The 25514-nt window shown below is 34.4% G+C and overlaps 2 protein-coding genes across 5 annotated transcripts in view; both read right to left on the bottom strand.

The window, feature by feature from the left end:
• Nucleotides 1-764: 764 nt before the first annotated feature.
• Nucleotides 765-18101, bottom strand: LOC111515786 (calpain-A). 2 transcript variants are annotated; one of them, XM_023171991.2, is made up of 9 exons: nt 17952-18101; nt 16311-16484; nt 15210-15397; nt 11890-12051; nt 11495-11669; nt 9923-10083; nt 6318-6517; nt 1078-1205; nt 765-1035 (listed from the first exon to the last, which is right to left on the bottom strand). In XM_023171991.2, exons 1-9 carry the CDS (start codon nt 18000-18002, stop codon nt 838-840), a joined length of 1437 nt encoding a protein of 478 aa, XP_023027759.2. In that variant the 5' UTR covers nt 18003-18101; the 3' UTR covers nt 765-837. The 2 variants fall into 2 exon arrangements, with proteins under 2 accessions (XP_023027759.2, XP_023027766.2); XM_023171998.2 differs by having other exon boundaries at nt 765-1026.
• A 6594-nt stretch (nt 18102-24695) lies between these two features.
• Nucleotides 24696-25514, bottom strand: part of LOC111515812 (calpain-A) — a 91590-nt gene continuing 90771 nt past the window's right edge. For all 3 annotated transcript variants that reach the window (XM_023172031.2, XM_023172014.2, XM_023172020.2), the window contains one exon: nt 24696-24973. In XM_023172031.2, the coding sequence (XP_023027799.2) occupies nt 24888-24973 (86 nt within the window). In that variant the 3' untranslated portion in view covers nt 24696-24887. The remainder of the gene's footprint in view (nt 24974-25514) is intronic.

Genomic DNA, 25514 nt, shown 5'->3' with positions numbered 1-25514 from the left:
CTTCCTATTCTTTTCTTATATTGACTGGCCATTTCATATTCGGAAATTAACCCCAAAAGTTTTATTGGGTGCATTCGAGTTACCACTATCGAAATTTTTTCTATTACTTCGGAAGGCGACCTGTGTTGATTATATCGAATCAACTTGTTTGTGGTTTTTTCCATCTCTTTTAAAATAGAAATTTTAGGACCTAATAATTATAGTTATTTTGAAATTGGCTTCGCCGCGGTCGTTATGTGGTAGAAGCATTTTGATCGTTGTGAGCGCTTAGTGGAATGCATGAAATGTCAATGCAAATATAAGAAAAACAAAAAGTAGGTTCAGTGATAAATAGTAAGTTATGGAATTCAAATGAAAAACACACACATTTTCGAGTTAGTTTCGTAACTCTGAGTTTAAATTTATCAATTGAACTATTATAAATTAAAAGAAATACTTTTTATGCACTTTTGATCTGCAATAAAACCTTCAGACATATTAACTCACAAAACTTCATTCTTCTGTCAAGGTCATCTTCATTTAATTCCTGTAATATATATAGTTTATAGGTGTGAAACTTATGTTTTCAGAGGTATTTCTTGACAATGTTTTTTGAGACATCATTCTCACGAGTAGAAACTGTTTTGGATTACAGGGGATTATTCGCTACAGATGCAACCAAATGATTTCTATCTGTTTCTCATTCGAGAATCAGTTCATGAAGCTGCAGGGTTTCGGAGACCTGGGAGAAATGAATAAATCAGAAGTAGTAAGAAAAAAATGCATCCTTCATATGAAATATAATTAGGTATTTCCTAAAGTATTCACAAAATATTAGATAATTATTAGATTCTGAATTCATTGGGAATCCAACTCTTTCAATTCAAAGTTCGCAGTTGAGTAAACTCGGAGCAAATATTCGCATTCTCTTTTATCCATTCCTTTGACAAAAGGTAGTATTAGGTAGTTTCCATTCAAAAGTTTCACATGTCCTGTTACTTGTAGATATTCCTTCGGACCCTGTATGCGTAACGGTTGTCTTTCGGCCTGAAAAAACTTAACTACAATTTTTCATCCGGGTTATTTTTTTCAACCCACCGTTTCTATTTTGAAACCTATTGGCAACTGATCTTGGTGGTGAAGTCTCCGATTTTTCTGCATCAAACCAATTTTTACTGAGCTGATATTATCATCCCCTTTCAAAGATAATAAGTATTTTGTATTATCTGTAAACAAAAAGAAATTCAATTGTGATTTATTTGTAATAACACAATAAACGTTTATTAAACAAAAATTATAAGAGATGCAAGATATAAAAACTGATTACATCAGCTAATTGAATTCGATAAACGTTTTGATGTTATCATTTAAGTAATAATAATGAAAATTGTCTTTATTATTTTTGAAAGATGTAAAAAAACAATATTTGGAAAATATAATCACTGATATAAAAAACAATATTTGGGGAATATAATCACTGTGTGATTGATGACTTGTTTATTTTGTGAAAATTCACAATGACTTTATTTAAATGAATGTACCTACCGGTCGTACAAATAACTAATAGAAATTAGACAAAAGTGTTTTTATTCATTTCATTGAAGTGAAATATAATCACAGAATATTTTTGAAAATCAATGGGGGGTATCAGTTCAGTTCCTGAATAAATTCAACGATTGAACTGTTTTTCCACTTCCATTTAAAAATACCTCTCTATTGAATTTTCTTTAATTGATACAAAAAAAAGAAAAATATACAAATGTGTCCACACTACGAAATATAAGTTTATCGAAGTAGGAGCAAATCGATGTGAAGCTCTGAAATCAAATCACTGACGTGTCTTGAATAAATAAATACTTAGTCACCTAACTCAAACAATTGCTCATGTAGTTGCAGTTTCATGAGTAAGAATGTGTCATCTTCCCCACCAACGGATTTCCTGGAGTCTTTGAAGTACACTAGATACTTGTTAGGACAACAAGAGGATTGCTCCGAATTCTTGGGGTTCTTGTTGAATACTCTTCGTAAGGAAAACAAATGGCAGAGTAATAAGTCCTGATTGAATAATTCCGTACAGTTTATCTCGTCTTGTGTTTGTAGATATTTTGCTGGTAAAATCCTCACTTTTTTACTTTGTAGTAAATGTTCAAGAGGTAGCAAAAACGTATGTGATTTTCTGAAACTTCAACTAGCGTTTCCTAATATGACTGATATCCAGTCCGTGCAAAGCTTGTTGTTAAAATGGAACTTTCAACGGGTGATGATCAACTGTATTGCCAAACATGCGCCAAACTAACTGACTATTATAAGGAAACAAGTATAAGTGAGGCACCAGTCAATTTAATAATAACACTGATGTTCTTCAAACATGACTGACCGAAGCACAAAACTCTTACGAAGGTTCCAAATAAATGAACACTTCATTCTAGCAGACCACTATTATGATATTCATGACGTTGAATCTGGTCATTATTATGCATTGGTCAACGACGAAACGAAGTGGTTTAAGTTTGACGATAATCGTGTCACTAAGTGTTCTGGAGAAGTCTTGAATTTATTGGAGCCTCTAGAGACTCCCTACATTTTGTTTTATGAAAGAGAGAACATTGGCAGATCAGGATCTTCAGATGATGTGGTGCTGCAGGTTTTTCCTGCAGATGAAAAGGCAAATGCGCCACTGGGATCAATGAAGTCGCCCTATTGGTCGCCAATTAATTTTTATTGTTTCATAATTTCATGATTTGTATCAAATCATCTAAAAGAACAATTCGTTCAGGCCAGTCTCAACACCCTACACAGTAGGTTAATGGACTGACACCTATCAGAAAACAACTACTCCCCTGGCTAATACCACGAAGGGCGTTGGATTATATCCGACAGGTGTCAGTGCAGGATTCTTCGCTGAAGTTATTCCTGCATATGCTGTTGGCGATACAACTGCCGCAATAGATTTTCAATTATTGGAACACACTTGCAGACCGGTTTCGGGCTGTTTGGCCACTCGTCAGTGCAAGGTAGTGTATATCATCAACATAAAGTCGATGATTTCCGATAATTGAAAATCGAATTCCGTCAGAGTATCATTCCTCGAACTAAGCTGAAGACTACAACAAACAACAGGTTTGTCGTCGCTCCATCTGTCTGTGAACGAGGTAACCAACTGCATATCCAAATTTGCCCAATTCCTCGTAAAAGGAAAGAAATCTTTCACGTATAGTCAGTGGGCATACTTGAAGACTGGCTATAAATCAAATCATCTAAAAGAACAATTCGTTCAGGCCAGTCTCAACACCCTACACAGTAGGTTAATGGACTGACACCTATCAGAAGAGACTGGCCTGAACGAATTGTTCTTTTAGATGATTTGATTTATAGCCAGTCTTCAAGTATGCCCACTGACTATACGTGAAAGATTTCTTTCCTTTTACGAGGAATTGGGCAAATTTGGATATGCAGTTGGTTACCTCGTTCACAGGCAGATGGAGCGACGACAAACCTGTTGTTTGTTGTAGTCTTCAGCTTAGTTCGAGGAATGATACTCTGACGGAATTCGATTTTCAATTATCGGAAATCATCGACTTTATGTTGATGATATACACTACCTTGCACTGACGAGTGGCCAAACAGCCCGAAACCGGTCTGCAAGTGTGTTCCAATAATTGAAAATCTATTGCGGCAGTTGTATCGCCAACAGCATATGCAGGAATAACTTCAGTGAAGAATCCTGCACTGACACCTGTCGGATATAATCCAACGCCCTTCGTGGTATTAGCCAGGGGAGTAGTTGTTTTCTGATAGGTGTCAGTCCATTAACCTACTGTGTAGGGTGTTGAGACTGGCCTGAACGAATTGTTCTTTTAGATGATTTGATTTATAGCCAGTCTTCAAGTATGCCCACTGACTATACGTGAATGATTTGTATCACTTTCTTCTTTGAAAATTTGAACTATTGAAATATATCACACTGAAATTTTTGAAACCCAGCTGTACGCAATTCGAAGAAAAGGTCATTCATCACATGGCATGTTTGATAACTGAAGGTGGAGTAAGTGTTCCCCTGAACCTAATATTGACGGTATGAACATTCGTTAAACATTTTTTTTTCTATGAAAATAGACAGGCTTTCTGGTAAGAATAAATTTTGTGTAATAGGTTTACGGCATGCAAGAGTTTTCTGTTATTCATATTTAACCAATAGGCATCTTTGAGATTATGAAAGATTTTCAGAGAACGTCTTATTCCGTAAATAAGTCTTAAGCACGAATTTTGTTCTCTTTGAATTTTGCGTTTATACTGCTCACTCAAATGTAGTTTAACTGTTGACAAGAAATTATACTTTCTCATCAACACTTTTCTGGTCAAAAATACGAAATAAGAGAATTTGAAACAAATGCCGCTGAAAATACTCAGAGCTGAGATTTTCAACAAATTTTGATATTTTTTCTTCTCCTGCTACATATACAAGCTACAGTCATAGCGCATGTTCCTGTTATGCTTGTGGAAGGGTCAATAATTTGATTTAAGCCAAAAGAGTCAACAATAGCGGAAAATTGGATAACATTAGCAGACTAACATTCCAACATGTTAATATTAAGTACACCAGTACAAATCAGTTCATTCACTGTCGGATAAATTAGGCTAAGACAATCTTCAAAATCATTCAAAAAAATATTGACATTTTGATTTGGTGGAATATAACGTATTCAAAAAACAATTCGTTTGATTTTCACTGAAGACTTTTACAAAAACGCAACGTGTTTCGCCATATAATGGCTTCTTCGGGCGGATGTTTAATATATTAAGCAAACGATGGCACTCAAAAATAAAGCATTCAAGAAATATAAAAAGATTCGATACCCGTTAGATTTCAATAGTTAAAAGATCTACCTACTCAACTATGTCAATGGTGACATTCGTAGAGAGAAAAAAGCATTTCTATATCATATTTTACTGCAAAAAATTCTAAAAAAACATAGAACACCTTGCGATCATTAGGAATTCTACGTAATAAACGTACTACTGATTCACCATCAACTCGAAAAGATGTAGATATTATGAATTTTCATTTCGATAGCATCGCCCATGCTGTTAAATCTGACTCAGAACGAGCTTTACTTGATAAGTACAAGCATTCAAAATTCGTTTCTTCGCTTTTCTTATGACATAAGAAAATATGATCACATGGACTCAACAATAAAAGAATCGGTATGGTTAAGATTAGAATAACAACGGAAAATTCATTTGCTGACAATAACTTTTCATTTTAATTAAATAGTCGCAATCGACCGGTCGACCGGGTTGATCATGGCAAGGCAAAAAATATAAATACATAGAAAGACTGACCAACCTAATCACCAACTTCTGCACGAAATAAAATAATTTATTATATAGAGGGGTGATGATTATCACCAATTGTGTGATTCAGACTGGCAATGTAATTTGGCATTTTTAGCAGATTTTACTGGAAAACTGAAAACATTAAATATGGAACTACAGTAATAATGAAACCGTCACATAAATGGTGAGTTCTATTGTTGCATTTCAAAGTCGAACCGTCTATGATAGTTGACATCGCAAAGAGAAAATTTCAACAATTTGTAAACATCAAGGATCATATGGAAAAACATACTACCTACAATTTCATTGCTGACAAGTACATGACAGTACTCACAATGATCACACTGATATGAATAAGTAGTGACTGAGAATAATATTCAGTTTTATGTTTTTTATTCGCATAATTGTGTACTGAACTATGATATTTCATTTAAGGTTTCAAGAACTATGTGGTAGATCTCCCAGAGTATTGATAATAAACAGTATATCTTGGGTCTGAACAAGTTGTCACCCCTGGTAATGACACTTTATTAATATTGTGCATTCTGCCGATAGGATGAATATTGTTTTTGTTTCTAGTGATCAAATGCATTTTCATATTGAATTTGTGATGGTACTGTGTTAGGATAGTGTAGTGGTTGAGTTGAAGAACAGCTTTGCTGACGCTCCACTTTTTCTTTAGAATAAAGTAAATATACTGTTATTATTATTATTATTATAATCTCCACCAATTATATGGAAGTGTTCAACAAATAAATTTGATATATTTTCTAGGATGTCTATGATATAATTTGTTTTTGTCCGAATTTGTGCAATTATTTCTTATCCACATGACTTTTTTACTGTTTTCCAGTTTTCTGTTCCATTTGTTTTTATTGATTTGTTCATATATATTTCAATGATTTTCAATTTTTTCTTGATTGCTTTTATCAATTTGCCAATTTCCATACAATTCGAATTTCGGAACTCGCCAATCATATGGATATAAAACAGGTACATACTTCTGTTTACACTCCAGGACCCATCTAACATGAAACAGTTCCAGTGGGTCATCCCAAAATCTTGATTACGATGACATATTTCTAAGATGTCAAAATATTTGATGAAATCCTTGAATTCCATCCAAAATTCTCCATCCTCCCTAATTTTCACAGAAAGAGAGGTTCTTATATTATCGGGGATGGTACTCCACAGCTCTGATCTGAAAAATAACAGATGTAGTTGAAAAATCTTTTGAAAAACATTTTTTGTAGAGTCAATGCGTTTTACTGTCTTCTGGGTGTATAGCTCTCTACAATCTAAAAAATAAACTGAACTAAATCAATAGTCTGCTGGAGTCTAATAAAGAACAAACTGATGAGTCTGCTAGCAGGGGAGCTCACGATGCAAAATGGGGATTTACTCGAGCGTCATTGAGACATATTAGGTTGCAAAGCTTAGATGATAGGAAGAAAAAAATGTTATATAATATATACCTTTTCATCGGTGGGGAAAGCGGCTATAGATTTTTAAATATGTAAAGAAATACTGTTGCATGGACATACTCGAGCGCGTCAGATATTGATAGCATCAATGTCCTACGTATTTTTAATAATGTTGGTATGTTAATCTGATCGTTTGCATGATGTGGGTGGTTGTACGTAAGGGTTAAAAGTGAAAGGAAAAAAAAAATAATCGAGCGCGTCAGATTTTCTAAGGGGGTGTTGAGTGCAATAAAAAAAAGCTCTCATTCAATAATCTGACGATTTCGATCTGACGCAAACTCGCGGCCATTATTATAATCTGCACAAAAAAATAGCCATTTTGAAATACTCAAGTGCGTCAGATTAAGATATACATGGTTCATCTTTATGTTTTAGACGTGCTGTCTCATAATCTTACGATTATCTAGAAGGATTCGCTTGATCTGACAAAAATAATATTGTTTTTAAATTTTTTTTATTCATTGAACTCAGTTGATTGAAAAGCTCAGGGAGGTAGCATCATGCAAATAAATAAGTGTATGTTTTTTAGGTGGCATGTTCAAAATGCTCAAAAAAAATAATTTTTTATAATCAATTGATTAATTAATGAAGAAAAGAGAAATGAAACTTTCTATATTTATTACCAATTTTATTTGTAACTAACGTTACTGCAGATTCGTCCTATTTTCATTTTCATTTTCAAACTCATATATTGTATAAGTTTGAAAATATCCTTATAGGACGAAACTGCAGTAACGTTAGTTACAACTAAAAGTGGTAAAAAACATAGAAAGTTTAATTTCTCTTTTCTTCATTATGATTTCCTACCACAAAGTAACGGCTACATCCATCAATTAATTGATTAATTAATCATTATCTTTATCTTCATCACAAACGAGTCTCTGTGATCAGCTGTGATGGCATCATGGCAACAGAATTCAGAGTGGGGACGGAGTGAGAGAGTAATATATAGAGAAAAAGTGAATAGAGAATAGAGGAATAGAAACTCGGAGAGGGAAATATGGGTATCGGGTATCACACAGCTGCACGCATTAAACTTTATCGAAGAATTTTTGTTATTTCGGCTTGCGGAAATCGTCACATTATATATTTTTCGTTATCCTTGAATTATTTCCTTTAAAATGAAAAAAATTAGCTACGCTTAAGAATGTCGAAATGACGTTATTTTTTTACAACTTTGCTGCCCTCCCCTTTCATTACGTCACTCTCAAATTGTCAGATTACTGAAATATGCACTTTTTAGCAGGTAATTAACTCACCCTACCTTAATCTGACGCGCTCGAGAATTTCTGATGATCAATTTTTTTTTACTAATCTGGGGCTCATATTGTCACTCTCAAATTGTCAGATTACTGAAATATGCACTTTTTAGCAGGTAATTAACTCACCCTACCTTAATCTGACGCGCTCGAGAATTTCTGATGATCAATTTTTTTTTACTAATCTGGGGCTCATATTTGGTGGAGGTACTTAACCGGGTACAAGGTATCCCCTGTATATTAATCTGCCGCGCTTTAGTAAATCCCGAAATCCCCGCTTGGGCTCCCCTATTATGACGAAAAGTTACTGCATAATAAAACAACTGAAGGGTCCAATTAGGCAAACTTTATGAATATGAGAACTAATTGGACTTTTCAGTGGTTCATATTACGCATTTTCGAGGTGAACTTTTCAGCAAATCGGTTATACACCAAAAAGGCAGAAAGAAGTAAAGAATATTACTGGAGTTTTTTCCCAACACCAAATCGTTATTTTTAACATTGTATTAGTTTGATAATGTCCATATAAGACGAAACTGCAGGAACGTTAGTTACTCTTTTCATTATGATCTCCTACCACGTAGTAACGGCTACATCCATCAATTTATTTCAAAAATGATTGCACAAATGTTATCGTTTCAGTTTATAGACATTATAACAATTGGTCCGTCCGTCACATCACTTTGCTACTTGATAACCTTGCAGAATACATTAGAGAAATAGAGACTGTGAAAGTTGAGAGAGTAGGTATATATGGAAGGAATTATTCCATCTTTCATAATCTCTATTTCTTTGGCCAAACGGGAAGAATATTTTCCCAAAGAATTAAAGAGCATAGAAGTATATTTGTAAATAGAAAGACCAATTTCACATTCGCAAACCACCTTTTAGCAGAAGAAGATAAGTTCAACCATGAATACGATGTGTTACATTTAGAAGAGACAAGTTTGAAACTCAATCTTCTAGAATCTAGAATGTTTAGAAATCAATCGATTCAAGAATTCGGGTGATTTATTGAATGATCAATTAAAATTGAAAAATTCCCTGTTACTAAATATTTTTTCAAATGTGGGAACTGGTGCATAAGCTCAGCTTCATTACAAACTCAGGTACACATGAAACATTAAAGGATCAGATAAACTCATGTACTTTAAATGTAGGTACCTACTTCAAATTGTAAAATTAGGTATACAAATCATTTAATATGTAGAAAATAGTTAGTAAAGACATTTTCGAAGAAGCCATTGTATGGCGAAACACGTGTTGCGTTTTTATAATAATGTTCAGTGAAAATCTCACAATAAAGTGTTTTTTGAACACATTATCACTAGAGAGGGTCCATAGATGTTACATTGAAATTTTTCGATTCCAGTGTAATAAGTAGTCTTAATATAAATTTTCCATTCCAATTATCACATACAAATATGATTTGTTCTCAAAGCACGATAAACATTAACTTGATGACAATCACTGTTGGTAATTCTATATTCTTTTGTTGTTGGATTGTTGTTGTGGAATTGGCCGCGGTGGTAGTGCGCCCGACTCACGATCGGAAGACCGTGGGTTCGATTCCTGCCTCGACCAGATATTTTTCTCGAGAGAATTTATCTGGTTGAAGCTGAGATGATTCTGCAAACGTGTTAGGAATCACACGTTAAAAGGTAAGACCTCGTTAGTCCTTGGCTCGCACAAGTTTCTCAACTTCTGAGAGTTGCCGTTCGTATGGGGGCGACAGCTGATTAACGGAAAAACAGATTTTAAACAGATTTTTTTTTAGATTTACGAAAGTCGCTACACTAGTGTAACGACATCTCATTATAAACTATCAATTGAGAGATTATGGCAGTCAGACAAAATCAGTACCTGTCGTTCCAGTTACCTGTCCATTCTACTCTTCCCCATGGATTTCTGATCCTGAGTAGTTTTATTACATTTGAACGCCTAGATCGGATCTCAATGACTTCAGTTATACTATATGCATGCGAGGGAATCAGTCCAAGTGATAAAGCCAATCTTGTTCCATTCTGTAACAAATAACAAATACCACACAAATGCAAAAATCATTAGATTAACATAAATACAATAACTCGTGAAATGCAAATATATAAACATCCACAAAAACGAACAAACACACGGGCGTACATGCACGGACAAACATACAGGGTCTGTTAAAAAAATAAGGTGAATGTTCAAATTTCGCGGGCTGCGTACATTCGATTAGTGATTTTTCATTTTTTTATGTTGGTACACTAGTCTCAAACATATGCTCACAGTATCAGCTGTTTAGCATGTTTAGTTTGTTGTAGAGAAGCATACAAGTTAGAAATGTTTTGGGTGTTCGGCGATTTTCTGCTACCGAAAAAAAATAGATCAAATAATATGCAAACATTTTGTGTGAAGTATGGAATTTAGTGCTCAAATGAGATGTTGACATAAGAGTATGAAAATATTGAGAAGATGAAAAAAATGGTTATGAAGAATCGTCAAATCACTACTTATTAGAGAAGTTGCTTAGGATGTCGGCATATCGGTTGGTTCCTGCCATGCACTGTGGAAAAACAGTTTATGGCTTTTGCATCACGATAATGTACCTGCTCACTCGCCATTGCTTACTCGTAGTTTTTTTACCAAAAACAACATCGTGATTATGCCTGAGTCACCGTATTTACCAGTTTGGTCCCTTGCGACTTTTTCCTGTTCCCAAGTTCGAAGAGACTCATGAGAGGATGGCGTTTTGCGACGATTCAGGGGATAAAAGCAAATCGCCGTTATAGCTCAAGGACATGACCAAAAAGTACATGTCAGAACACGCTGGCACAAGTATATTATATCTGAGGAGGACTACTTTGAAAGGGGCAAAATGGAATTGGATGAGTAATTAAATATTTTTTGAGAAAAATTAAAATTAACCTTATTTTTTTAACATACTTGTATACAAATCAAAAGTTTCCGATAGAAATCTAGTCGCGGGCAGGCAGAAAACGTAATTTCAAAATATAATTATTGCGAAATAAATGAAACAGAATCAAATTACCACAGTCTAAAACAAAAGGTAATGTTACCTCAAACTGTAATAACAAAATATCCCGATGAAAACTGAACTCAGATTCACGGGAGTGAATCTGTAATATATGTAATGAAATAGTAAATTCTAGAGCTTTGGAAAGTATAAAAAAGAAAGAAGAAATAAAATGAATTTCATCATTACATTATCATAGCTACAAAAATAAGAAAAAAATTGATTTTTGATCGTGCCTGCACATTGACGAACAAACATGTTTTCTGAATTGCACAGGCTGTTTTTTTCAAAACGTAAAAAATTCTGTATCTCAGCACTGGAAAGTTCTTGTCATCGAGTCCTTATTTCAATTACAGATTATAAATATTAATTCAATTCTCTGCTCCGGTTCTGTACATAAGTGGAATAATTTTTACCATTATCGCACATCCCATGAAAGACTTTTTCTGATATGATTCCAGCATTTTCTCAAACAACGTTTCATTCCAATGTTCTTGGTCAGCTTTGTGAATTTCGGTCAATCCTCCAGTGAGGTCTCCCAAAGCTTCAGAGACAAATCCGCCGTCTAAATTCTTATAAGATCCATACAATCTTAAATGAAAATAAAAAAAGTGAGAATAATATGAAAAAAACGGACAATGAAATTCATATCGCAACAGGTGTTACTTCAACTGCTAACTGAATATTTTATGAATATTGAATATTTCATAAATAGGTAATGAATATCTTATCAAACTTATTGTAATAAAATCAGATAAATGGCAATTTAGATAGACCCAAAGAGAGATTCGATAGGCATGAAAATAATTACTTTGCGTATGCTTTTTCCAGCAATGCTGTCCAAAATACATTCTTATCCTTGGATTTAACGTACACTAGTTCTCGAGTGATTTCCCCATTTTCCTCTCTTCTTTGTCGAGTAGGCAACCTATCATCCACAACTACATCAATCCATCTTCCATATTGCCAAAATCTAAAAAGAAATTATCAATATGCTTTACCGTTATTCAGATCATTTCCAGGATAGCAGATATGCTATGAGAAGTTCTTAATTTTTCAGGTAAATCTCTATAAGAAAAAAACAGTTACCACATGTCATTTTTGTCACTAGATTACCCACTATATAGTCAATATATTTTCTCAAAAACTCACTAGATATCCCCAAAAAATCACTAGATTCTCCCCAAATCATAAAATGTGACAATAACTGAATATAACTAGATCCATCGAAATCCTATTAATTTTGTTACTAGATTCATCGAAAGTTAATTATATTTACCAAAATTTCACAGTATTGCTATCGATTCTAGCATTGAATTAATTGAAATGATTTCGTTACTAGAAATACCACAAATTCATTATATTTACTAAAATTTCATTCAACTTTACCACTGAATTTACAGAAATATCACTACATTTCTATTAGTTTTCAATGAATTTGAATCCCCTGAATTGAAAAATGAACAAGAGATTAACAATTATCACTGAGACTACATCAGAAACTGAACTGATGCGGAATCTAATAAAAAATTTAATGATCTCTTGTTTTATATATTTCTATTTCAGATTATATGGAAAATTGTTCAGACGACTCAGATGAATACTGTTACGTTTTTCCGCCTTGGGTTGACCAATAATTGACTACACTGAATAATCAAACTTAAGTTTATTTCGCTGGAAATACAACAAACACTTCAACTAACAATTTCCACTATTAATTTGAATATCTATCGCCTTACTAGATTACTTCGCGTACCGCACTGTTACGTTCACCTCATTGTGTACTTGACTGTTCGAATACGCTTGCAGCCAGCGTTTAAATATCGCAATGGAACAGCGTAGAATTTTGCCGAAGTTCTATCGACATCGATAGCATGTTTCTTTCTCTTTCTCGAGCGGCAGGTAACACTGGATATTCCCACGCTCTCAGCTACGTCACGTTTGGTTTATGGTTACCAGTGGTGGCCAGCGTTATTTCCTTTCGGGCACGATTTACAACAATACCAATTTCAGTTACTACTCTTCTCAAATAGCTTTTATATAAGTCGAATTTTATTTGGAATCAGTTCAATTTCTGATGAAGTCTTGGCGATAATTGTTAATTTATTGTTCATTTTTCTATTCAGGGAATTGCTGATATAAAATTCATTGAAAATCAATACAAATGTAGTAGTATTTCAGTAAATTCAATTTAATAACAAAATCAACAGGAAATAAATCCAGTATAAGTAAAATTTGAGTACACATGTTTAATGAATTGATTGATGTAGCCTTACTACGTGGTAGGAGATCATCATGAAAAATGAGAAAAAAAACTTTCTATGTTTTTTATCACTTTCATTTGTTACTATCGTTACTGCAGTTTCGTCCTATATGGACATTTTCAAACAGTCACAAATAGAAATGGTAAAAAACATAGACAGTTTTATTTCTCATTTTTCATGTACAACTTTCTCGTCAATTTAATGTACAATTTATTGTTTTTCGCTCAACATAAGCAAGTTATATTCGGTTGTCGTACTCTCACTTTATGTGAGACTCTATAGTGACTTCATGTTCAAACCTATTCATGAGAAAAATGACATGTTGGACCTGTTTCTTCCTCAAGGATATTCTCATAGGATCAAAATAAATATATACTAGAACAAGTGAAGACCTTTGTCTAGATAATATTGCAAATCTCCTAGCCATATTCCTTTCGTATATACTTGCAATCATATGTTAAAAGGTTCTCTTATCTCGTACAAGCCTTCTAAATACATCTGAGGGGGGTTGACAGCAAAACAACTTCAAAATGATATTCAATGATTCCTTAACTTAGAAAGCAAAGAATGATACTGTACGTTATAAACACAACGACTTACTTGCGCGGTAGGTTATAATATTATTGTAAATCATGCCCTGAAGAAAATAACGCCGGGCGCCACTGGTGGCTATAAACCAATTGTGATGAGGCGAAGAGCGCGCTCAGTTCGACCGACATTTCGCGGCTATTCTACGGAATTTCGAGGAATTTTACAGCGCCTTCGATTGCCAAATATAAGCGCCATGCGCTATACACTCGCCCATCGTGGCAATCAAATGAAAGTTACAGTGCTGTACGCGAAGCGATCTAGTAAGGCGATAGACATTCGAATAATAGTTGAAGTTTTTGTTGAAGTGTTTGTTGTATTTACAGTGAAATAAAGTTAAATTTGATTATTTATTGTTCAGTATAGTCAATTTTTAGTTCAACCCACGGGGAAAAATGTAACATGTGATGTCGGAAGTGGACGTTGGACATTTTTCCCATGTACTACCCCAAAAGTGAGATGACCATGCCCTCCAAAATACTCATGCAAAATTTTCAATGTGGCATGAGTAGTGTGGCACGTAGCGCTGTCCTGTTGAAACCACAGGCAAAGTAAAGAAGGCTATTATTTTCCACCAAGTTGAGTATTGATACTAATAACTTCGTTATCGAGCTCTGATGAATCATTAATATATTCAATGGCATGGTGTGTTCATATACATTATCAAATATTCAGAAATGTCATCCATAAACAGTTATCCAATCAATTTTAAAGTTCTATTTTGAGAAAAGAAAATTAATTTTACAAGAACACATTTTTACTCGGAAAGTATGATATGAATTTTTTTTCAAAACTTCCACTATAAAAACTGAAATTTCCACTTAAAATTCCACTTTGAAATTGAAGTACATATTTTTGCACCAGAGGCAACTTCACACTTTGGAACTTCTTCAACTTCAATGAAAACAAGGTGTTAACAATAGATTTCAGTGATTTAATATAATCTCTCGCTCGGATGAGGATCTGTTGCCTTCCATTTCCACTCCATTCCTTAAAACTTGAGAAAGTGGATTTACACGTATATTGTCAGTTTTGAAACTAGTTATTTGAAAGTGCTTAATAAATTGGCCGCCGTGGTAGTGCGCCCGACTCACGATCGGAAGATCGTTAAAAGTTAAGACCTCGTTAGTCCTCAGTTCGCACAAGTTTCTCAACTTCTGAGAGTTGTCGTTCGTATGGGGGCGACAGCTGATTAACGGAAAAACAGATTTTAAAACAGATTTAAAACAGAATAAAGTTTTTCAGAAAAAGAAAAGCTCAAAATGTCAATATCACCTACCTGAAATGAAAAATTCCAGCATAGTTTTTATCAAAACTTTGATCACTTGGGACAACTCTCTCTAGAATTTTATAATTCTGAGTAACATCTGCCAAAGCAGCCATAAACCAGCAATCGCCCAATTCACCTTGATTAACATCAAATCTATCTTCTTTTTCACCGATGAATATGGGATTTTTTCTGATTTCCTTAAAAACATAATAAATTGATCCTTGAGAGATATTCTTACGAATAAAACACTTATGATGTTATATAACGCACTAGCCGAATCATTTGTAACATATTGCATAACACCTTGGGGTGGATCATTTAAAACTACATTTCACAATATTCAAACTGTTCAAAGTATGTTACTAAAATTGATCTTCAGAAAAAAATGGACTTACTCCGCTAATTCATTATACAAAGAGGTGAATATCATGACATGTCGTGAGCTCTACGAATATCAGTGCCTTAAAAAGATGTTTTTTCAAAATAACACTTTTGAAAATTATAACAGTAGAATAACCAGATCAAAATCTAACCAAAATATCTATTCACAACTTTTCAAAAAAACAATTACTCAAAGATCGTTATTTTCTTTCGCACATTAATTATACAATGCCCTTCAAGTGGAACTGAAATCTACAAAAAAATTATTAAATACAAGTAAAACATAAAAAAATGTATAATGAGTCATCCTGAAAAATTCAATGTTCTGTTTCAATAAACTGTCTTTCCCCTCCTCTCGTCGTCTTCCTCGCTTTCTTCTTGTTTGTTTACTCTGAAACACTCTTTGTAATCAACATTTATTGTATAATTATATGAAGAAAGCAGTTGAGATTGGGTCACAGCAAAGGCATTTCATGCCTAGATGCCCTTGTCTCTTACTGGTATTCTTTCGCTAGTAATAATTTATAATAGTTGATAAATGTACACTATAGGTACTTAATGAATAAAATTGAAAATCGAAATTGAAATTTGTTTGGTTCAACCTGCTTTGAATGAATATCTCATTTATTTAGACTTTCGAATTCCAATTCTCATAAAATAAACTTTGAAAAAGTTATAATATTTGAAATAAATTTCTTTTGATGAAACTATTATTATCAATTTCATTACCTTAGGCCTCAACCATTCAACATTGTCTAATTTTACTTCTTCTCCCAACTCTGTTTCATTTGGAACAAATAGGGGATCTTCAAATAAAGTTCCACTCTGTAGATGGCTTTTCTTCAGTTCTTCATAATTTTGCAGAATTCCTCTAGATTCCAATCCAGATGATTTTTCACCAAGCTTGAAAATGGAAGAGACTCAAGAATTATGAAATAATATTAATTTCAATTTTGTGAAAATGTCCCTGAAAGTACGATGTACGATGACATTCGTAAAACATTTAACTACTGTACGAAAAAATTAATTTTCAGAGAAGAAAATTTTTGTGGCTTTCTTGTTCCCCATTCACATACAGGGTGTTTCAAATTCGATCCTCACCATTGGGATCTCGGAAACTATGAGAGATACGAAGATAGTTAAATTAGGGAAAAGTGTATATCCGGAGATATCCGGAAAAAGCAGAAATTTCGGAAAATGGTTTCAATTTTTTTTTGCTTTATTTTTCGAATGATTCAAAAAAAAATTGCACTTCCACATTGCCACATTGACATTTTGTTATTGTACAAGTCATTGAATTTTTGGCGAAAAGTGGCTTTCACGAACGAAGAGAAAAGAGATGTGATACAAATTTATTACAAATATGATAGAAACAGTGTTAGGACATCAGACATGTATTTACATTTGTATCCCAAAAAACGACAACCACATCGAACTATTTTCAAGTTATTGGATCAAAATCTCAGCGAGTTTGGTTCGTTTGAAAAGCCAGTGAAAAAATACGGAGTCAGAAAAAAATAAAAACTATTTTCCGAACTTTCTGTTTTTTCCGGATATCTCCGAATATACTTGGGATTTCAGAATTTTCTCAACGGCATATTGTTAGTCAGGTAAATGTGCAACTTTGCCCCAATTTAACCATCTTCGTTTCTCTCATAGTTTCCGAGATCCCAATGATGAGGATCGAATGTGAAACACCCTGTATAGAGTGAAAAACTTCTATAAAAAATGAATAATTTGAAAATGTTGAGGTCACCTCTTTATGAAAATGTGTAGAACATGCAAAGAAACTTTTCTCATATACAAATCGGAAAAAACTCCGAAACCCATGCTTTCCTTTAAGAAATTTAATTTGATTAGTAGAATTGGGAACCTCTGCCATGAAATGAATCTATTTAGAACAACTTTCCTCACCAGAACTGAAATGCTGTTTCTCGACGCGCGTTTCGCTTACGCGCTAAATATCAAATTTAAAATATAAATTTGTGAATAAGCAAATATAATATATCTTGATGAAAATTGCGATAGTTAAATAATGAAAGTTTAGTTTCGAAAGTGAAAAAAAGTTTTGGGTTTTGGCAGATTTTCTTCATAACTTTTTCATCAATATCTAATACAATAGGTTTTAGTTTCAAGGTGTCACTTAAGACACCTTCAAACCATTTGGAAGTTTTTTTTTTCTTGAGACAATAGTATGTTTAACTACATCTTGCTAGTACGAACACGCCTCAAGAAGCTATTGTATAGTAAACAAGTGTTGCGGTTTTGTAAACTGCTCAGTAAAACTTCCACAATGAAGCGTTACTTGGATACGTTAAAGATTTTCATCAAACGTGGATCAATTCAACCAAATAAAAATTTGTGACTCACCATATATATTTTTTTTGGATCAAATCCGGTACACTTATGTGCGTGTGACATTTCTCTAATTTATGACACCAAAAACTGCACCCAAATACCTACTTCTTTCAGAACTTATATATTCTATAGATTAGATAATGATTTTTATCAGTGATGGGGATATTTTGTACCTATTGATTATTGATGTTAGATTTCATGTTTGGTTTCGCAAATCAGCTTCGGTTCTTGGAAATGTATTATCTTCTGCTATTTGTTTTATCTCTCCCAATAGCAAATCGAAATTCAGTGATAAGAAAATCAATCATTACAAAATTGTAATTCTCAGAAAAACTGATTTCCAGTGAAACGAATGAATTATTCATATTGATACTTTTCATGGAAATGTACAGTTCAGCCAATGGATTCTGTAAAAAGAAGAGGCACATTTTCCATGGAAAGACATCCTCCTAGCAAACTCATGAATTAATAAAAATAAGTTCTGTTTGACTTTGAATCCTTCGACGTTCTTATGCTGATGGTGAAAATAAGGCAAGGGTACGCAATCGTCACCTACTAGATGTTAAAATACTGTAACGAATCTGAAGCCGCCCCTGACTGATATGCCGGCCGACTCAGCGAACAAACACATGACCTCACCGCGAAAGAATGCAGCCGGGAATCGCCGGTAAAATTCTAGAACCGAACCGACTACAAATTTCTAGAAGGAACCGTTACCAATATAAGCACGGCTTCCCGACCCAATAGGTCAGTTCAGAAAGTGAATCGAGCGGCTAAACAAGAAATTCAATAGTAAAAATAAATTGAGCGTTAGTTGCTAAATGTTGTTAATAAGTTAGTTTGTGATTAGTGAAATATTGTTGGAAACAAATTTGTTTAATATAATTAATTCTTTAATTGTTACAATACATTGAATAACTCAGAAAAAATGGACAGAAAATCTAAGCCCTTTCATGGACACTATGAGGGTGATAATCATTTATATCATCATTACAAGAGTGTTTTGTAACCTCAAGTTGATTTGTTTCAATCCTGGCATAAGTAGCATCGCTAAATTCTTGTGTCGAACATACATACCTATCTGCGGTCACCTGAAAGACACTGGGTGCTTGTGCTTACTTCTTTAATCAATGGTTCCAGTAATTGAATAGAATTGGCCGATACTTGATGAAAAGCCATATTAAAACAGTTAATTGTGTGATTTTCACGATAAAGGATTTTACTAAAACCGTGACACGTATTTCGCTATACAATAGCTTTCTCAAGTAAGTATAAAATACGCTTAAGAAAGCTATTGTATAGCAAAACACGTGTCGCGGTTTTTGTAAAACCCTTTATAATGAAAATCATACAATGGTTCCAGTTGTTTTTCTCCTCGATAAGAACTTTGTCCGGGGAGAACAGAAACCTTGCTTTACGCAATACTGTACTCTTTTCTTCTTCTTCACTACTTTCACACTTGATTTTTCACTTTTCTTTCATCAACTTGTTTTTTATGTCACTGGCGACTTCGTCAAATCCATTGGCATTCGATCTCCTTCGGCTTAAGGAGTGGTCGGCTCTCCCTATTTCTTTTTCTTAAATTTTAGTACTCCTTCGTGGAGATCTGGTCCACACCGGCCTCCAATCGGCGTGAATGCGGGGTGATGATATCTTTTCATTGCATTTTTATGTTGGATTCAATGATCAACACTGAATAACACTACATATAAATGTGCCATTTTTCAATGCACCTACTATGAAGGCAGACATCCACAACATGAATTGACTTTCATCACCAACAATGACATACAGGTTCCTTCTTTGTGAATGATCGTTGTCAGCATATCCATTCACTACCAGGTCAAAGAAGAAAGTGGAAGTTGAATGGGAGAAAATGAAACATTTTTATACCTTAAGTTTACACTTAAATACCTGAAAACTGGAAAACCCACCTACCTCAGCTATGAAATAACCTTTAGAACAGATGCTCCTCTTCTGAATATGTTCTTTGAATCTTGTAATGCACTGTTTGGAACATTCGATGTAGTATTTGATATTGCTGGAGTTTTTTCCCAACACCAAACCGTTATTTTAACACCGCGACACGTGTTTCGTTCATGAAGTGATCATCTTCAAGGGGAAGATTACCTCTTGAAAATGTTGATGGTGATCGAAACCCGTGTCGAGTTGTTAAAATAATGATTTGTTGTTGGGAAAAAACTCCAGTAATATGCATTACTACACGAAAGGTTCCAAACAGTGCATTACAAGTCTCTGTTCCATGGCTTCCTACTCCTGTAGATCATTCACACATATCTCCTCCATATGAACACAGTCTATGACAACTACTCTTTCCTACGGATATTCAGTTATTTAGAATCCACATTTACTGGCTTCGAGGACTCGAAGCCAGGAAGATTTCGAAACAAGAAGCGGTCTTACTCAAATGAGCCGACAAATATTTCTGAGCTATATGGAGAATTTGCTAGTATTCTTGATTTTTACTTGAAAATCGATCCTGAACTTCACACAATCACCATACATTGTCATTTGGTGTCATCTGACCACAAACTCATATCAGTTTCAAGTGAATTACCAATAAATGTATATTATATAAAGTTGGGTATTACAGTTCTACTAAATGGAAAAGAGCTCTAAGACTAATCTCAAACGTTTGCTTCGAATATTGGCTTCTGAAGTAACTGAAGTTATTCTATAAGGCCTCTCGTCAACTAGGAGCGGAAATCTGCGCACTGCGAAGCAACGAATTCGTGCGATGCACATCGTCCATTGCCTCTTGTGGCAAGAGGAGTCTTGGCTCAGTATTCGTCCGGATTTGTAGTAGGCGAGAAGGTGCTTTGCAACGAGTTTTTAAATTATTATGATGAATAATTTATCGTTTTGGAATTATTACCTATGATTCATCGTATCAGGCACAGGCGATATCGACGAAGGCGGGAAATGTAGGTGAATCCCATTTACGCAAAAAGAAAGGAGTTTGGTGATTTTTTTTCAATCATGGCATGATCTTTATACCGACGAATACCACCACTTTCCTTATTTTCGATTGAGAAGGGACACATTTCAATACATTATTGCAACTATTTTCGCACTAGATCCCAGCAGAACGGGATCGGTTCGCAATTCGCACCTAGTCGGACTAAAACTGACAAACGATACGGACCAAGTGTACGCAGTCCATACCGATCGATTTGTTTGGATCATTCGTGCGTTGTCGTGCGAATTCTGACGGATTGATTGCACAAATGAAGAATTAGGAATGAACATCTCAAGGCGGATTTCCATCAAACAGACAAAACCACAACAAAACAGCAACTGTATCGATTTCGACAAATCAAAAACTTGAGTTGTCATAATAAAGATGGATTTCCACCAAACGGACTCGCTTACGACTAGTTTCGGTTTCAAAAACAGAAATGAAAAATTTGTTTTAGCTTCGAAAACAAACTCGAATTCCATCAATTTGATTATTTTAAATGGAACACCCTGTATATTATTGAAAATTCGGAAAGCTGCTGAAATTTGCTTTCTTTCTATGTATATCATACCTATACCTAACTAGTCAAGTTTCGGACTTATGAACATTTATTTGTGAAAATGTCCCTTCAGAATGGTATTTCCATTCGGTATTTGGTAAGCAGGCTATGATTACTATTTGACAGTAGCGTTGTGACATTCTCCTAATAATATCGACATTTTCGTCACTTCAGAAGTTGCAAATACCTTCAAAACGATGGAACAAAACTATTCAAACGAAGTTCTTATGAATTTGTTTATTATTTTTGGACAGTGTGACAAAATTGTCAGCAGAACATGTAGAAAGTTCAATGAAATGTATCCGAATCTACCGCCAATGAACCTCAAGAAATTTATACGAATTCAGAACAATTTCAATATGTTTGGATAAACTTTAAAAAAGCACCAAGAAACTTGAAATTGGAAATATTGATATGAATAATTATAAAAAAGTAAAACAATCATGTGGAATATTTCAAAATATGTTCGAATCGCTGGCCGTTCACTTCCAAGCACTTTAAAATGCGGGTGTTGACTGCTTTCGTGGTGGCAGATCTGATTTCATTGGGATCCAAATCTTCAAATGTTTGGGCAATCCTTTCTAACAATTCATCTCTCGAACGCACGGGTATTTTGTAAACTTTTTCTTTAAACATTCCCCACAAATAAAAATCTAATGGATTAAGATCGGGTGATCTCGCTGGCCAATTCCATGGTCCCAATCGCCTCATCCACCGATCGTCAAATAGTCTATCCAGTTCTGCGCTCACTTCTCTTGTGCAATGTGCAGGAGCTCCGTCTAGTTGGTACCAACAGTTTCGATAATCTTCGAGTGGCAGATTATCCACGAAACTGTCTACAGTATTCTCCAAAATATTCAGGTAGTTTCTGGATGTTAATGACTCCTCGTATATCACGTACCTCAATTTGTTGTCCATCAACATGCAGAAAACATTAAAACTAAATTTTTCTTGAAATCCGGCTTCTTTTGTGACGTGAGGATTTTCACTGGACCAATAATGACGATTTTTTCTATTGAAAATCCCTTCCCTCGAAAATTTCGATTCATCAGTCCAAATAATTTTATTTAAAAAAAGTGGATCTTCTTAAATGCGTGTCAACAACATTTCACAAAATTCTACTCTCTGTTGAGGATCTTGAGGCTTCATTGCTTGAATTTTGGTGAATTTATAATCATGCATTTTATGTCTTCGCAAGATTCTTTGAACCGATGAATATTTTATACCCAAATCTTCTTCAGCACTTCTTATCGATGACTCGGGAAATGCGTGAAAATATGCTAAGACATTAATCTGGTTGTCTTCGAAAGTTACGGGTCGAGGCAAGTTTCTTGGTGCTTTTAAAGTTGATCCAAATGCATTGAAATTGTTCTGAATTCGTATAAATTTCTTGAAGTTCATTGGCGGTAGATTCGGATACATTTCATTGAACTTTCTACATGTTCTGCTGATAATTTTGTCACACTGTCCAAAAATAATAAACAAATTCATAAGAACTTCGTTTGAATAGTTTTGTTCCATCGTTTTGAAGGTATTTGCAACTTCTGAAGTGACGAAAATGTCGATATTATTAGGAGAATGTCACAACGCTACTGTCAAATAGTAATCATGGCCTGTTTACCAAATACCGAATGGAAATAATATTCTGAAGGGACATTTTCACAAATAAATGTTCATAAGTCCGAAACTTGACTAGTTAGGTATAGGTATGATATACATAGAAAGAAAGCAAATTTCAGCAGCTTTCCGAATTTTCAATAATATACAGGGTGTTCTATTTAAAATAATCAAATTTCAGCAACTTTTTCAAGCAAACGAAAAAACTGTATTTTTTTACCACCCTGTATTGAAGTAACGGAGATTAGGCTGACGTGTGGGAAGTGTCCAAGTATCACCCAACCCCAAACCAAATTTCGATATCATAGTACTTCTTAACTAAAAGATATCGGCATTTTTAGAAGTCATGATTTTCGAAGAAAAAAATTGAAATTAATTTTTATTTCGAAAACGGTAACAGATAGGTATAGGGAAATATCAAGAAAAGTTGTCGGGCAATTGTTGGAGATTCAAAAAATAATATTATATACAGAGTGTTCCATTTGAAAAATCGAAGTTGCTACTGCTTTCTAATAGAAGCGGCAACACCGCATCGTCGAAAATATTTTAGTTGGCTAGAGAATGTCCGAATATGCCCTCCATTAAATTTTCAAAGTGATCCGTTGTCTGGTTCACCAGAAACGTCTAATGTGCCATCCACCGTGAATCAGCCTGTATGAATATATCTTCCTGTTTCATGTATTCCTACTTTGAAATCAAGAGTTTTCAGTCACATTTCAAAAACTATGATATTTTGCAATGACGTTATATGCATTTATGGACTCTTTTATATATTTTTTGTTTCGTTCATCAGGAATCAGAACATTTATTCAGAAATTTAAAATGTCGAAATAAATCTATGAAAAAAATATGAACATTTTGTGAGGTACAATATGAGGATCTCTCGAAACAGCTCGAAACGGGCTATAAGCTTGGCTTTGCCGAGACCCTCGGGCTCGGATAAAAGCGACTCGGCTCGAAGCTCGGCTCGTGAAAAATTCGGCAGCTCGGCTCGTGCTCGAATAAGTTTCGACTTCCAACCCAGCTTTGTTTCCAAAAATTGATTCAAGAGGTTTCTTTTACGAACCAAAACATTTGAACTTCTTTCCAACCTCTCACTTGCATCTAATGGCCATAAATTTGATTACGAAGAGAATAAAAAATTCTCACTGCTTACTTTTTTGATCAAGGACCACCTGAGAATGTTTTCAAAACACAATACTTTTTGGCGCCTAGATATTTCATTAAATGAGTAGACTTCAGTTAATATATACGGTACATGTCAGAGAAGATACATTAGTTTGGATGAAAACAAATGACCTAGAATGCCTCCACGACTTTTCCCTAATAAGCAACAGGATAAAATACATCACATGGGATGCCTCTGTACAAGATATGTTACATTATCACCTAAGAAAGTGAATTTCCACGGTCTAGGAAATATCATCCCCCTGAAAGTCTCGACAACCTCTCTCCAAAGAAAAAAACAGTTGTAGTTTTGGCCTATTAAACACATAAACATATTTTTTAAATGTGTTTTCTTTTAATGTTATTCACAGAAACACAAATAAAAAACATGTTTTCGTATAAATCCAATTTGTATTGCATAAAAACGACTAAATAGTATCGATAAATAAGATTTTATTATATTTTTGCACTTGTGAAATTCAAAAATATTCAACATTGGGAGAGTACAATCATTTGAAAATTATAAGAGTATCGTATTTATAATAGGTACCGATTGAATCTTAAATAATCTCACATTGGCAAAATGAGTAGTACAATTCCAAGAAGATTATGTTCATAAAAATATTTAGGCATAAAGAGTATTTTCCAGCCACTCCTCCATTGAAAATGTAGCAGAGTTTGTTAGTGAAGGATCTTTTTCTTTGAATATATCTGAAAAAAATACAGATCGACTTTAAATTAGAAATTGAAGGCGTTTTCATGCCTAGTTCTATTCAAACACATAAGCACATACAGTTGTACAAATACTACACCAAAAAAAATGTTCGAGAACTGCCGAATTTATTGGAACAATTTGTTCCCCACCCCCAGGCTCATACAAGCTAATAAGCCTGATGTAGTCTTTCTCCACCACCAGAGCAAGACAATATTTGTCGTGGAGTTTTCAGCTACTGGTGAGACAAATATCGTCCGAAAAGAGGAGGAAAAACGGATAAAATATCAATATTTTCTCTTCGAACTCCGCAGACTCTATCTAGACCACTATGTCAAGATGGTTGTTCTGATTATTGAAGTCCTTGGTGGAATGATGCCCTCTCTACTCTCGAATCTTAAAATCATACCGGCTTGTCGCACTAAGGCAGAAATCTTAGCCGGACAGATGCAGAAAGCTATCATTTTTGGCTCACTGCGCTTGCTCCCCACGGTGTGGGGAGTGATCGTTTGTGGGTAATGCTGGCGCGCCCTCCCGAAT

The sequence above is a fragment of the Leptinotarsa decemlineata genome, unplaced genomic scaffold (assembly GCF_025532065.1).
Source record: "Leptinotarsa decemlineata unplaced genomic scaffold, Ldec_3_MD MMD2_tig00000035_RagTag_RagTag, whole genome shotgun sequence".
Classification (NCBI taxonomy): domain Eukaryota; kingdom Metazoa; phylum Arthropoda; class Insecta; order Coleoptera; family Chrysomelidae; genus Leptinotarsa; species Leptinotarsa decemlineata.
Note: the sequence above shows the minus strand (reverse complement) of the source record. Positions and strands in the feature narration are given on the sequence as shown.

Bases quoted from the DNA above. Each gene is read 5' to 3' on its own strand.
- LOC111515786 (XM_023171991.2), bottom strand. From the start codon at position 18,002: ATGTCACACGCACATAAGTGTACCGGATTTGATCCAAAAAAAATATAT. The intron at 1,206-6,317 runs GTATGTACCTGT...TTTTGTTTACAG, and splicing joins GTCCTGGAGTGTAAACAGAA to ATAATACAAAATACTTATTA. The intron at 1,036-1,077 runs GTGGGTTGAAAA...ATTGTAGTTAAG, and splicing joins TAGGTTTCAAAATAGAAACG to TTTTTTCAGGCCGAAAGACA.